Source organism: Nilaparvata lugens, chromosome 5, assembly GCF_014356525.2.
Source record: "Nilaparvata lugens isolate BPH chromosome 5, ASM1435652v1, whole genome shotgun sequence".
In the NCBI taxonomy this organism is placed as follows: domain Eukaryota; kingdom Metazoa; phylum Arthropoda; class Insecta; order Hemiptera; family Delphacidae; genus Nilaparvata; species Nilaparvata lugens.
In genome coordinates this window covers 27,592,342-27,605,235 of record NC_052508.1, presented here as the reverse complement: position 1 = coordinate 27,605,235, position 12,894 = coordinate 27,592,342, and the positions used below count along the sequence as shown (strand labels likewise).

The window sequence follows — 12,894 nt, the reverse complement described above, 5'->3', positions numbered from 1 at the left end:
ATGTCTCGCTAACGCTTTGACTAAAAACGTCATTCTCGCCTGCAAATGGCCCCTTCCCGCCCATGTGACGTAAAATAAAATTGTTCTACAATCAGCTATTTACCGGCTTGATTTCATGCAAGGAAAACAGCTGAAATTGAATGAGTGTGACAAAAAATTATAATGTGGAGATAAGCACCAGCGATATACATAGAAGCCAGAAGGCATCAAATTTGAATGAGATTCCATATAAAACTAGTCTTATTTCATTTTAAATGAAATTGTATTCTATACAGGGTGATTCTTAATTATGGTAAAATAATTTAATACGTGATAGTAAAGGTAAAAATAAGAGAAAAAATTCTTATAAACATATATCCATAAACGCTTCATTAGCGAGCTATACAGGATAAAAGATTTCGCCGTAATTCAGTTCCTCTGGTGAAATACACGGATGCTGAATTGGTTGGGGACTAGTTTTTGAAAAACTTATGCTGGATTTATATGGAAAAATATTTGAAAATTTGAATAAAACTAGTCTGGGAGCTGTAGTGTGAGTAGTTTTTGAGAAAAAAGTTGAAATATGCAAAAAATCTAAGTAGAAAAACACAGACTTCTACGTTTTTTGCCCAATAACTTTCTTTAATGACCAGTAAACAAATAATTTTTCGCAATAAAAATTGTAGAGAATTTAATTCTGAAAAGAATTATGTAAGCTGTGTAAACTAAATTTGAATAAAATATACCCTTATGTAGTACATTACACCACAAAAATTTGCTGTTTTATGAGGAGAGAATCAATAACTCATAGGTTGTAGCTGATTGCAAATAAAACATGGATTAAATAACAGCTGTTCCAAAACAGCTGATTTATTTTGTTTCAAATAAGAAAATATTTAAAAGAAATTATCAGCTGAAAAATATTTTCAGAGATATTTCAGCTCACTGTTGAACAAAACTACAAACTCTAAGTTAGGCCTACTGTAACCGCGCTGTGTTTTTTGTTTAATCTATCAATTAGTTATTTGTAAACATTTCACTTTGCTTTTGTGTTAAGTGTTAACTTTTTAAAAAATGGTAGTTAATTTTAGACATTATTCATACTCCGAATTAGCTGACATGTATTCAATGTATGGAATGGGACACTGTAATAGTACTGAAGCAAGACGTTTGTATCAAGAGAACTTTCCTAACCGAGTATGTCCAAGTTCAAGGTTTTTGCCACTATTCATCAACGTCTGTCTGAAACATGTTCTTTGATATCCAAAGAGCATATTTATGCAGGCAGGCTCCGATCTACTAGGACTGTTGAGTTAGAAGAACAAGTTCTTAATGAAATTTATAAACATCCAGAGAAGAGCGCAAGAGAATTGTCAGTGCAGTTTAATGTCAATCAATCTATTATTTGGAGGATACTAAAAGAGCAACAATTACATCCATACCACCTCCAGAAAGTTCATACTGTATTGCCATGAGACTATATTCCCCGTGCTGGTATTTAGTTCTCTCCTCATAAAACAGCAGATTTTTGTGGTGTAATGTACTACATAAGGATACATCTTATTCAACTTTTATTCAAATTTAGTTTACACAGCTTACATAATTCTTTTCAGAATTAAATTCTCTACAATTTTTATTGCAAAAAATTATTTGTTTACTGGTCATTAAAGAAAGTTATTGGGCATCAAACATAGAAGTCTGTGTTTTTCTACTTAGATTTTTGCATATTTTAACTTTTTTCTCAAAAACTACTCACACTACAGCTTCCAGACTAGTTTTATTCAAATTTTCAAATATTTTTCCATATGAATCCAGCTTGAGTTTTTCAAAAACTAGTCCCCAACCAATTCAGCATTGGTGTATTTCACCAGAGGAACTGAATTTCGGGTGAAATCTTTCACTCTGTATAGCTCGCTAATGAAGCGTTTATGGATATATGTTTATAAGAACTTTTTTGTTATTTTTACCTCTACTATCACGTATTGAATTATTTTACCATAATTAAGAATCACCCTGTATATAAGTTATTACAGAGTGACTGACTGACATTAAACCATACTAAATATGAACAATTCTATAGAAGTTACAATAATTTCAAGACCAATACCTGATAATACCATTGGGTCACTAGTCTCTCCTTTTTTTACATGATCAGATTCACCAGTCAGAGATGACTCATCAATTTTCAGGTCATTGCTTTGTATTAGAATACCATCAGCGGGAATAAGATCACCATATTTTATCTGCAATTGATTTCATTTAAAAAGATTGATCTCTAATGTTATGGAGTTCCATTGTTATAATTTCTACTAAAATCCAGTTGATAGGCCTATTATTTTAATTGCAAAAAAGACTTATTTCTTATACAAGGGCAATATTAGGCCTAAGAGACATCAATGGTGTATATGTGTAAAAGCAGCAATATTCAATTGAATGCCCTGTGATGATTCTCAAACACAATAATTGGTGTCCCGAATCTGATTTTCCTAATGTAATAAGCGCCCGCCATAATAACTATGGCCCCACGACTCACGTGAACCTTGGACACTTATATTGGTACCCCATTGACATCCCAACCTGGTGTCCTAATGTAATATGAGCCCAATCAAAGTTTTGTTTTATCTTATTTAAGATAGATTATAAAGAACAAAATCTAAATTAGAAATTCTCACTTACATTCCTGTTACAGGAATGTTCCCTTCGGAATTTGGCCGAGGTTTGACTTGATTTTTTGAAACATCTAAGAAAGATACTCAACATTTCATTTCGTTCATCATCTATTGATTGTTGTGACATGATTCATTAAAAACTGGGTTTGGTTATGACTATTCTGTGGCCAGAGAAGATCGCATCTCATCCATCTTTTCAACAGCACAAGTCCAAGATTATGTATTTATCATCATCAGCAGATAAAAGAATAACAGAAATGAATACGGTAATTACATAGTACAGAAAGCAGTCGTAATGATACTATTTTAATATTTACCTGGCAAATATCACCAACGACGATTTCACCAACTGGTATATGCCTAACCTCTGCTTGCCTGACAACAGTGAACTTCTGCTCTCCTTCAACTCTGCTTTTCAGCCCTTGAAACTGCCGTTCCTTTGTATAATCATTGAAGGCTGTAACTACTACAACCACCGCGACGGACAATAGAATGGCAATTCCCTCTATCCATCCGTGTTGTACATCATGCCCTTCTGGTGCAGGTTCTGTATACAATTAAAAATAATTAATGATCAAACAGGTTTCTATACCAATAATCTTAAACTAGTATAGAAGCATATTTCATAGTTTCTAAATTATTCGTCTGTTTTGCAAAGTAGGTACTGAAACAATAATCAATATTAGGATAATAGCATAGAGAAACAATAGCGTGAGTAGATATCGCATGGTATATGGCGTTTATGTTGCAACTTTTACTGTTATCTCAAGCCGATTATTGTCGATTTTTACTGTTTTGTTGGGGTGAGAGTGTATGAACGGCACAGTTTGAGAGACTACGAGCATCACACAGCTTCACGGGAAAGAACTACGTGGACTATCGGCTTGAGATAACAGTAAAAGTTGCGACATAAACGCCCTATACCATGGGATATCTACTCACGCTATTGTTTCTCTATGATAATAGCTTGCAATAATATTCAACTTAATTTAAACAAAGTTGAAACTATTAACTGTTTATAAGCTTGACAAACAATGAAGCAGATCTTATAGACAGGTAATTAATAAATGCATTTTATCAAACTTTTACAAGAACATTAGAAAATAATCAGTAAATTGTCTTAGAATCAGAAGCATTGGGCTTTCGAGTGACTAGGGATGTTTTGATAGTAGGGATGAAAAATGAAACGTTGGTTCCAATCCAACTCGAAGTGATTTTGAATCTCTTGACTGTTAGTCGAGTAGTATGTAGTGCACATTGCCTCAAGCAATCAACAACTTTGAACGATATTATGCATTGACATACAACATACATTGTCAATATACATTGACAACGATATAACACAACATATTTAATGGAAAATCTGCAAAATTGAAAATGTTGTCTAGTGAGTGCACCTAAAATAGATTGATACACATTTATGGGGAAATTGCACAACTGAAAATGCTACCAAGTGAATATAACAACACATTAACAACTTTGTTTACAAGATAAAGTAAAATCTCTCAAGTTAAAATCTTACCAACAGCTTCTTCATGTGGTCGATAAAAGGAAAGACCCAGTGAGACAAGGGCCGCAATTTGCAATATAATAAGAATAATATCTTGGAGAGCTTCCCAAACTAATTGGAGGAAAGTTTTCGGTGGTTTTGGAGGAATGATATTAGAACCAAAAGTTTCTCTTCTGTGATCCAGATCGGCTTTTGAGCCACTCAATCCTGAACAAGTGGAGACAAATATTACGGGTTTTATTTTTATAAGAAGACGTGAACAGTATAGATTTAAAATGAAATAATTTTCGATAATTTATTAGCCTACATTATATAATATGCTATAATAGATCAACAGTCTACAATAAACATTATAAATGGAAGAGAACAGTTTAAAACTGATGTCAACATTTTTGATTCGATTAATTTAATAAGAAAAATAATAATAGTGATAATTTCAAGAATAGCAGATATTAACTTCAATTACACCACATTTAACCAAATTGAAAGAGTGAGATAATACTTTTTAATGGCAAAAGAGTGTTGAATGCTCTTTCTTTTAGTATCCACAGACCAGCAATGGTCAAATGGTAAAGGGGAATCTTCAACTTGCACAAATCTGGTTCGAAAGTTATTTCACACAGACCTGACAATTATAAATTATTCTAAATCATAGAGCATATATTGCTATGACCTATTGTACAACAACATGTGTTATAATTTAATATCACCTAATTAATATTTTGAAAAGTATTGTATAAAAGTGTATTCAATCTTCAATGCTTCCGCGATGAATTAATTGAATGAGCTTATTTACCTTCACTTGGTGATGTATAGAGCTTCTTACAAATTTCTTGAATTCCACCATATTCAGCTATCCTGGCAATTCCATCGCGACCGCGAAGTTCCATCAGTTCACGCAGCTGCTTCAGTGAGATTCCATACTTTGCAGGACGACCATTCACTGTAGCCATGCTCAAGTCTGCTTATCCAAATCATAAAAAATAATATAAAAATACATTTGCATGGAAAAAATGCGAAATGGTCAAACATTATTTTACCAAGTTGAGCTGCATCAGTAGCAGATGATATTATTATAGGTCAGCGTGATAGGACTGGTGAGCTCCATTTTTTCATTTATTTATTCCTTCTAACATTACAAGAAAATCAATGAACTTTTGAATATACACTATAGGTAACAATAAAACCATTTCAGAAGAATACAACATTAGGAACTTCTTCCCCCCCCCCCCCAAAAAAAATCCAGCTCGAGCTTGGAGAAGGATCCAACCTAACTTAGGTTAGGATTACGACTTATGTTAATACTGTGTTATTACATATAATTGGACATTTTTAGTGATCAGATCTTTGTGTATCCTTCTCATGAATTAAGATTTAGCATATTTTGCAATTATATACGCGATTGAATTACAAGACTAAACTAAGTTTGAAGACTGCAGATAGCTCAGTCAATGAAAGGATCAATATAGTCAACTAATATATTACATAAAATAGCTTCCGCACTTAAATTCATAAAAATACTCTGATTCTTAAATTTACAGCTGCATTAGTTAAACTTGGAATGTAAGGCGTACGCTTGTTAGGGTTAGGTATGGTTACATTTAACAATTTATCCGGCAAAAATTCTATTACATCACCTATATTTTACTACATTTGATAATTTTTTTGTGATCAAGGATCCGGTAACTTTACAACATTAAGGTTTTTCAAACACTCCAAGCTAAAACGTACTTACTTCAAGACTAATACCCCTTATGTACTGGCCCGGGGTGATTTCAGACAACGGCGTGGTGACTGGCTTGAATTTTCTGTCAATTCAGTTTTTACCAGTTTGAACTCACTATTTTGTTTGTTAGACAGTTGAAAGTGTATGGGGTGATACTTGACACCCATGCCAGTAAAAATATTTTCCTATTGTGAATTACTGTATATTATTCATCTTCTGTTATTAGTGATGTAAAATACCCGGGTATTTAAAACTCGAGGTCTTAAATACCCAGGGTATTTACCCGGGTAACGGGGTAAATACCCAAAATTCATAAATATCCGGGTAAATTGGGTAGTTATGGAATTATTGATGTTTATACCCCTGAATACATTATTATTGCCATTGATGTTGTGATTGTAAGTATGGCATAGTCTTAGTTATAATGCAATTTTTTCAATGACTTGATTATTATTTTTCAAGTATTACTTTAAATTTGAAAATGGACAGGATTTTTTATTTTAAGAATAAACTGGGTAAATAAGAGGTAAGCTAATTCTTCATAAGTTTTATGCATGTATTTGTACTTGAAACTGTACTCAATAATAATTACAGTATTATAATAGAATCATAACATTAAAAGCAATTACAAACTTGAAAATCAAGTAAAACTATTTGATAAGCCAAATAAAATTAATTCTTTGAAAAGTTTGTAAATAATATGTAATCTTTGATGTGCCTTATTCTTTATTCAGATTCACTGGTAGTAATGTCGAAGATCGATGCTTCCTCAGATTCAGATTCATACTCAGATGAGAATGGTTAGGGATTTTCGGTTGATTCAAGAGATGCCAGTTGTGATAGATTATGTAATCTTTGATGCTCTTGCGGTGGTTAAGCGATTTCTCCTTTTGCTGTTGATCCATGGAAAGGTGCTGAAGGTCCACAGAAAAAGGAGAAATTGCTTTACTACCGCAAGGACATCAAAGATTACATATTATTTACAAACTTTCCAAAGAATTGATTTTATTTGGCTTATCAAATAGTTTTACTTGATTCTCAAGTTTTTAATTGCTTTTAATGTTATGATTTTATTATAATAATTGAAGTTTTCCACTCCCTGAACTCTAAATAATAATAGTTATTAATTGAACAAATTCTTCGTATATAACAAAGAAATAATAACAAATAACAATAATAACCACAATAACAAAGAAATTATAAATACCCAGTACTTGGATATCAACTTTTACTTGGATATTTATGTCAACCATGCTCAGGAGTAACATGCTATTTGGGACTGTATGAAAGACTGTTGAATACATTTCATCATCATTTCACTATCCTTGGAGAATAGTAATGGCAAAAAGACAACTCAATCGTATCTATCCAAATTCATTAAAAATTATAAATACCCAGTTTTTGGGTAAATACCCAATTTATATTCACCTACCCCTGGGTAATTAACCGGCCCACATCACTATCTGTTATTACTGAAATTGTAAGTTCTATTTATTACATATTGTTGTTTTTTAGTCTTTGAAATCAATTTCAAATACTAGAGTTCAATGACTAGACCAAAGATTTGAAACTAGACTAAAGAGTTGAATGAAGCTAGAATCAGGCTATATCTATTGATTTCTGCATGATAATTTAATTTGGGTGGCTCGTTGGAGTAAGTGATAACGCGCCGGTCTAATAATCAAGAGAAACCAAGTTCGAATCTCGACCGGGGCAAAAGTTTTTGATCAAAGCACAGTCACATAGATAAGGCCACCCCGTCTTTTGGAGAAGACGGTAACGTCGGTCCCGACTACCTAAAAAGTAGTCGTCATCTCTCTTCATCATCATCCCTCTCACTCATTACCCACGCACAAGCCTAAGAGCTTATGTGGGCATCACCCTCAGTATATTATAGGCTATTATTATTAGTTCACCCTTGATAGGTAACAAGGCTAAAGTCAAGGCCCTTTGCCAACATACCTGTCATAACATTTTTGGTTGGAATCAATTCAGTAGGTGTGTTATTTTGATCACAAAAAGTAAATGGCGGCCACCATTGTTTTTGAAATAAACGGAATTCATGGTAGCACATGCATTTAACCTATAGCCTACTGTGTCAGTCATTTTGTATTGAACTTTTGATTGAAACTATCGATAGGACGATACAATACATATCGTTAAAATACACATTCCAATGCCAATGTATCGATACATGAACTGAATAGGCAATAATATGCTGAAAGGGGTTAAGCTAGTACTATGTAGCCGAGCTACATGTAGCACAGCTATATAGCTCTGCTAAAAGCTCAAGAAGTGACACTGGAGATCTGCTATATAACCCGGCTAAAGTCTGCTAAAAGCTCAAGAAGTGACACTGGAGATCTGCTATATAACCCGGCTACATAACAATTTCAAGTCTATTTTCTCTGTAGCAGATAACCCGTGCTCCGCGAGGGTCTAATATTGAAAACTTGGGTATGGGTTTTGATCCGCTCGGTACCTCTGTTGTTTTACGACTGGAGGTTTTCCGTCCGGAAAACTTTCCCCTCTCCACGTCAGTGTGCCAGAAGGCCTAACTGCTCCTATTGGAAGAGTCGGTTCTCACGAGATTCGGCAAGCGGGTACTTGCCAGGTCTGCAGTATTCCTCTGTGAAAATATCTACAGGCTACCAAACACCCGCCGTGTCCTTGCCTCGTGGAGCCGCCTCATCCGTGAGAACTAGCAAATATCCCTGAATTTGCTGGTTCTCAGAGTCGTTTAGACATAAGTTAGCAGAATCTTATTGTCGCTGCAAAAATACTATTTACTCACTAAATTATATATTTTCTCACTAAAGTCCAACTACGGAAATTATTATTCTAATATCAGAGTATTTTCTCCTGAAAAATCTTAAATATAAAACACGAAAAAATCAATCAATAAATAAGTAATCAAATACTGCCCATTTCACAATACAATGGATGTTAACTTTGCATTTAGTACATTTCTGAACATTTTAACATTCCACTACAATTCTAACTGTCCAATGATAACTGTAAAAGATAAAAATAAAAGGTACAGAAAATCAAATAACTGGTTTACTCCTCAGATTAAACAAATGAAGGCAGTCTTGTTGGTATTTTATGCCAAATGGAAAAATAGTCTAAGCGAAGTGGATAAAATAAATTACAAAAACTAAAGAAAATTGTACCGCCAAGCTATAAATAGTTCTAAAAGGAATGCTAATGATGCTTTTATCGTCAATTCTCATAATAAATGTCAGGCAGCATGGAAAATAGTTGAAAATGAATCTGGTTCTGCTCAAACAAAAAGAGCCAAAGATATCCCACTCTCACCAAACACTCTCAATTATCATTTTGTTAATGTAGCAGCTAACTTAGGACTGGGTGGGTCAAGTAATGAGGATTCAGAACTCTTTGAAGAGATGCTGAAAAAAAATAAACTACCTGAATCACTTGACAGAAAATTTTATTGGAAATTGGTTGATACTGCTTATATAAAAAATATTGTATGTAATAGCCTATTAGTTCGTCGAAGAGTGAGGATGTCTATGGCTTTTCTGATTTTTTTCATCAAAAATGTTATCGATGAGCTTTTAATACCTATAACTTACCTCATAAACCTTATATTGCTTGTTGGTGTTTTTCCTGACTGTTTGAAATTGGCCAAGGTTACACCCATTTTCAAGAAGGGTGACAAATATGATCCTAATAGCTATAGACCTATCACCATAGTATGCATATTCAGCAAAATTATTGAGGTTGTATTAACAAAGCAGCTATATGAATATTTCATGAGTAGTAATTTACTCTATCACAATCAATTCGGATTCAGACCTGAACATTCCACTACAATGTCTTGAAGGGTTTTGAGGAGAGAAAAGCTATAGGATCATGCCTCATTGATCTCAGTAGAGCTTTTGATGTTGTGTCTCATGAAATTCTAAGTAAAAAACTCAACTACTATGGTGTTACTGGTAAGAAATTACAATTATTACAAAGTTATTTGTCAGATAGAATACAATTGGTTAGTGTTAATGATTTGACCTCTGAGTACGGGAGATTTATGACTGGAGTACCACAGGATTCTGTTTTAGGACCTTTCCTATTCTTAATACTTGTGAATGATTTCAACTTTAATGTGTCTAATTTGTTTGTGTTGTATGCTGATGATACGACTCTCCTCTGCTCGGAGAGTAGTCATCTCTCAGTGAGTTCTTGTTTGGCACATTCACTTGAACAAGCTAAAGCCTGGTATAAGGCTAACTCTCTGGTTGTAAATGAAAGTAAAACTGAAAAGATAACGTTCACACTGAAACCTGTAGTTGATATAGATGCGTCACGTTTAAAACCTGTTAAGCTTTTAGGAATATATTTAGACAGTAAGTTATGTTGGGACACACATATTGAAAATCTCTGTGAAAAGCTTTCAAGAGTAATTTTCATCTTGAGAAAATTAAGAAACTGTGTGAAAAATGAGGTATTAGTCACTACATATTTTGGCCTTTTCCATGTTCATTCATGTTATGGTGCATGTCTGAGGGGTAATTCCAGTACTGCAAATAAAGCTTTCATTTGGCAAAAACGAGCTATCAGAACAATTTGTAATATAAAAAACAATGTATCCTGTAGAACTTATTTTACAAATTTAAAAATAATGACTTTGGCATGTATCTTCATTTTTTAAAATTTGATTTATGTAAAGAAAAATTTTAATCAGTTCACTTCCAATGATACTGTTCATACATTTAATACAAGACATAGATATGACTTGGTAACACCGAGTGTTGGACTAAGCAAAACACTGAAAAGCCACTGTTATCTACAATTTAAATTGTATAACAAACTGCCTTTGTCCATTAGATTGTTGCCGTTGAACATTTTTGAAAGAACTATTGCTGGATGGCTCAAGATTAGAGGGTTTTACTCAACAGATGAGTATCTAAGTTGTAATGATTTTATAAATGTGACAAAATGACTCAATTATTTTTAAAATTAAAATAATTATTGTTTAAATGACAATGCCTATTGTGAACGTGTTTTATTCTATGGCAAATAAAGATATTGTATTGTATTATAATGTATTGCATGTAAGGCTGGGCGCACACCAGTTAGTCAAGACAATACATTATCAGACACGTTTAGTCACAATACTTCACATTTTTGCTTATGACGCAACTCACACTGATTAGTCATTGCAATTGGACATGTCTTCATAAAAAACTGCGTGAAGTATTGTGTCTAATCATGTCTTGACTAACTGGTGTGCGCCCAGCCTGAAGGTGCATTTTCGTTTGTGCGTAAACTTCCGCAGTCGACGACGACAAGCATTGCTGACATTGATATTGTCCAAATTTCAAGTTTAAACAGTTAAAACAACTGATCAAATAACTTCATTATTTGTGCTTATTATTCAAGAATCAAAACATTTCTAATAATATCAACATAGGCTATTGCCAATTAAAAGTATAAACTCAAACTCCCCCATTAAAACATAATTGAACATAGGCCTAATCCTTTAGGTTATTTAGACAAATTGAAATTTACCTAATCTGAGATTCTCACACTGTCGTGGTTGACGACGGCATTTACACACAAACGAAAACCTAGCTATATTTTGTGTAATTTTGCACTCAGTTTTTTCAACAATGGTGACCACCGTTAAAATTTTTTGTAAATTTGGGATCAAAATAGCATACTAAACCTATGGCAAATGGACTAGAATTACACCGGTAACCACAGATTACTAAAATACCGTATTCAACAAACCAAACTAGTTTACTAACTAATCATTGAAACTGAAATAAAATAACTAAAACTCTATAGGCTTTTATTAATATGAATAGTGATTAATGGTACATTCAAAGAAAAGTCCAGCCCAAAAGTTATTGACTTAAAACAAGCACAAGCATGCTTTGTAGGCTAACCCCAAATAATTGAAAAGTATTGGACCTGGTAAGTTAAAACTTGGAAGTTTAACCCACGAAAACAAAAATTATTGACTAAACACAATTGTTTAAAATTGAAATACCTTCTTTAAGTTTCCGATTCCAAGCAGGTAATGGATGAAAAGTTTTAAAAAAGTTCAACAACTAATTCTCACAAACAATCTTTTAGCTTTAACCTTTAAATCATCTAAAAGAAACCCAGCAACAGCATGGCAGCATTCTGTTTGTTGGTTGCTTTTAACATTACAACATTATTTATATAATAATATACAAAATTCTGTTCAACAGCAGACTCAGATTCAAATATTCAAAAACGTTTGTTGCACATTGAGCACGCACGCACAAGCGTAAATGTGTATGTGACACAATCTTAACCTTAGACCAGTTATAGAATAGACACGACTCAATGTATATATTCATACTGAAAGTCGATGAAGCCAAGATCTACTGACAAAACCACCAATCTTGATGTCACAAAAGTGACGTCATGCAACGAATAGAAACTATAGAAAACTTTGAGTTTGTTGTGTGTTTGTGGTTTCTAACTTACATTGTTGTTTAACAATGCATTGTTGTTGAACATAGCTTGTTTTCCATAGCAGATTGTTATTTATTTATGTAATTATCATTTATGAAAATGGTAATCTCCTGCGCAGCATATAATTGCACTGAAATTTTTAGGAAAAAAAGTGGAATATCTTTTCATGCGTAAGTTGAAATTTATACACATAAATAATGTAAGTTGTAACTGTAATATTAGGCTATCCTTGGTTATGATGTAAGTGAACTCATTGCAGCATATCAATAAATTAGTTTTGTAGGCTACCGTACCTTATCATTTTCGAAACACATAATAACTTTGAAGCCGATATCACATAAGACATTATAACTCAACCGATATCGTTTTTGCGCGTAGCTAGAAATAACTTAAATACACCATGAATCTGAAATAGACACAATCTGAGTTTTATAAGGAACTATAAAGACTATTTATAGTAATCTCTATAAAGACTATTTATAGTTCCTAGAGTTTTCCATACGATGCGTGACGTCACTGTTGTGACGTCAAGATGGGTGGAT

General features: G+C 33.2%; 1 protein-coding gene across 1 annotated transcript; it reads right to left on the bottom strand.

Moving 5' to 3' along the window:
• Window positions 1–2,086: 2,086 nt before the first annotated feature.
• On the bottom strand, window positions 2,087–12,161 carry LOC111059212 (plasma membrane calcium-transporting ATPase 2; the record flags this gene model as incomplete). The annotated part of the gene is given in 5 exon segments (XM_039428068.1): window positions 2,087–2,222; window positions 2,966–3,195; window positions 4,171–4,365; window positions 4,955–5,127; window positions 11,898–12,161. Coding segments are annotated over 4 exon segments (718 nt in total), but the record flags the coding sequence as incomplete, so codon positions are not given.
• Window positions 12,162–12,894: the final 733 nt, after the last annotated feature.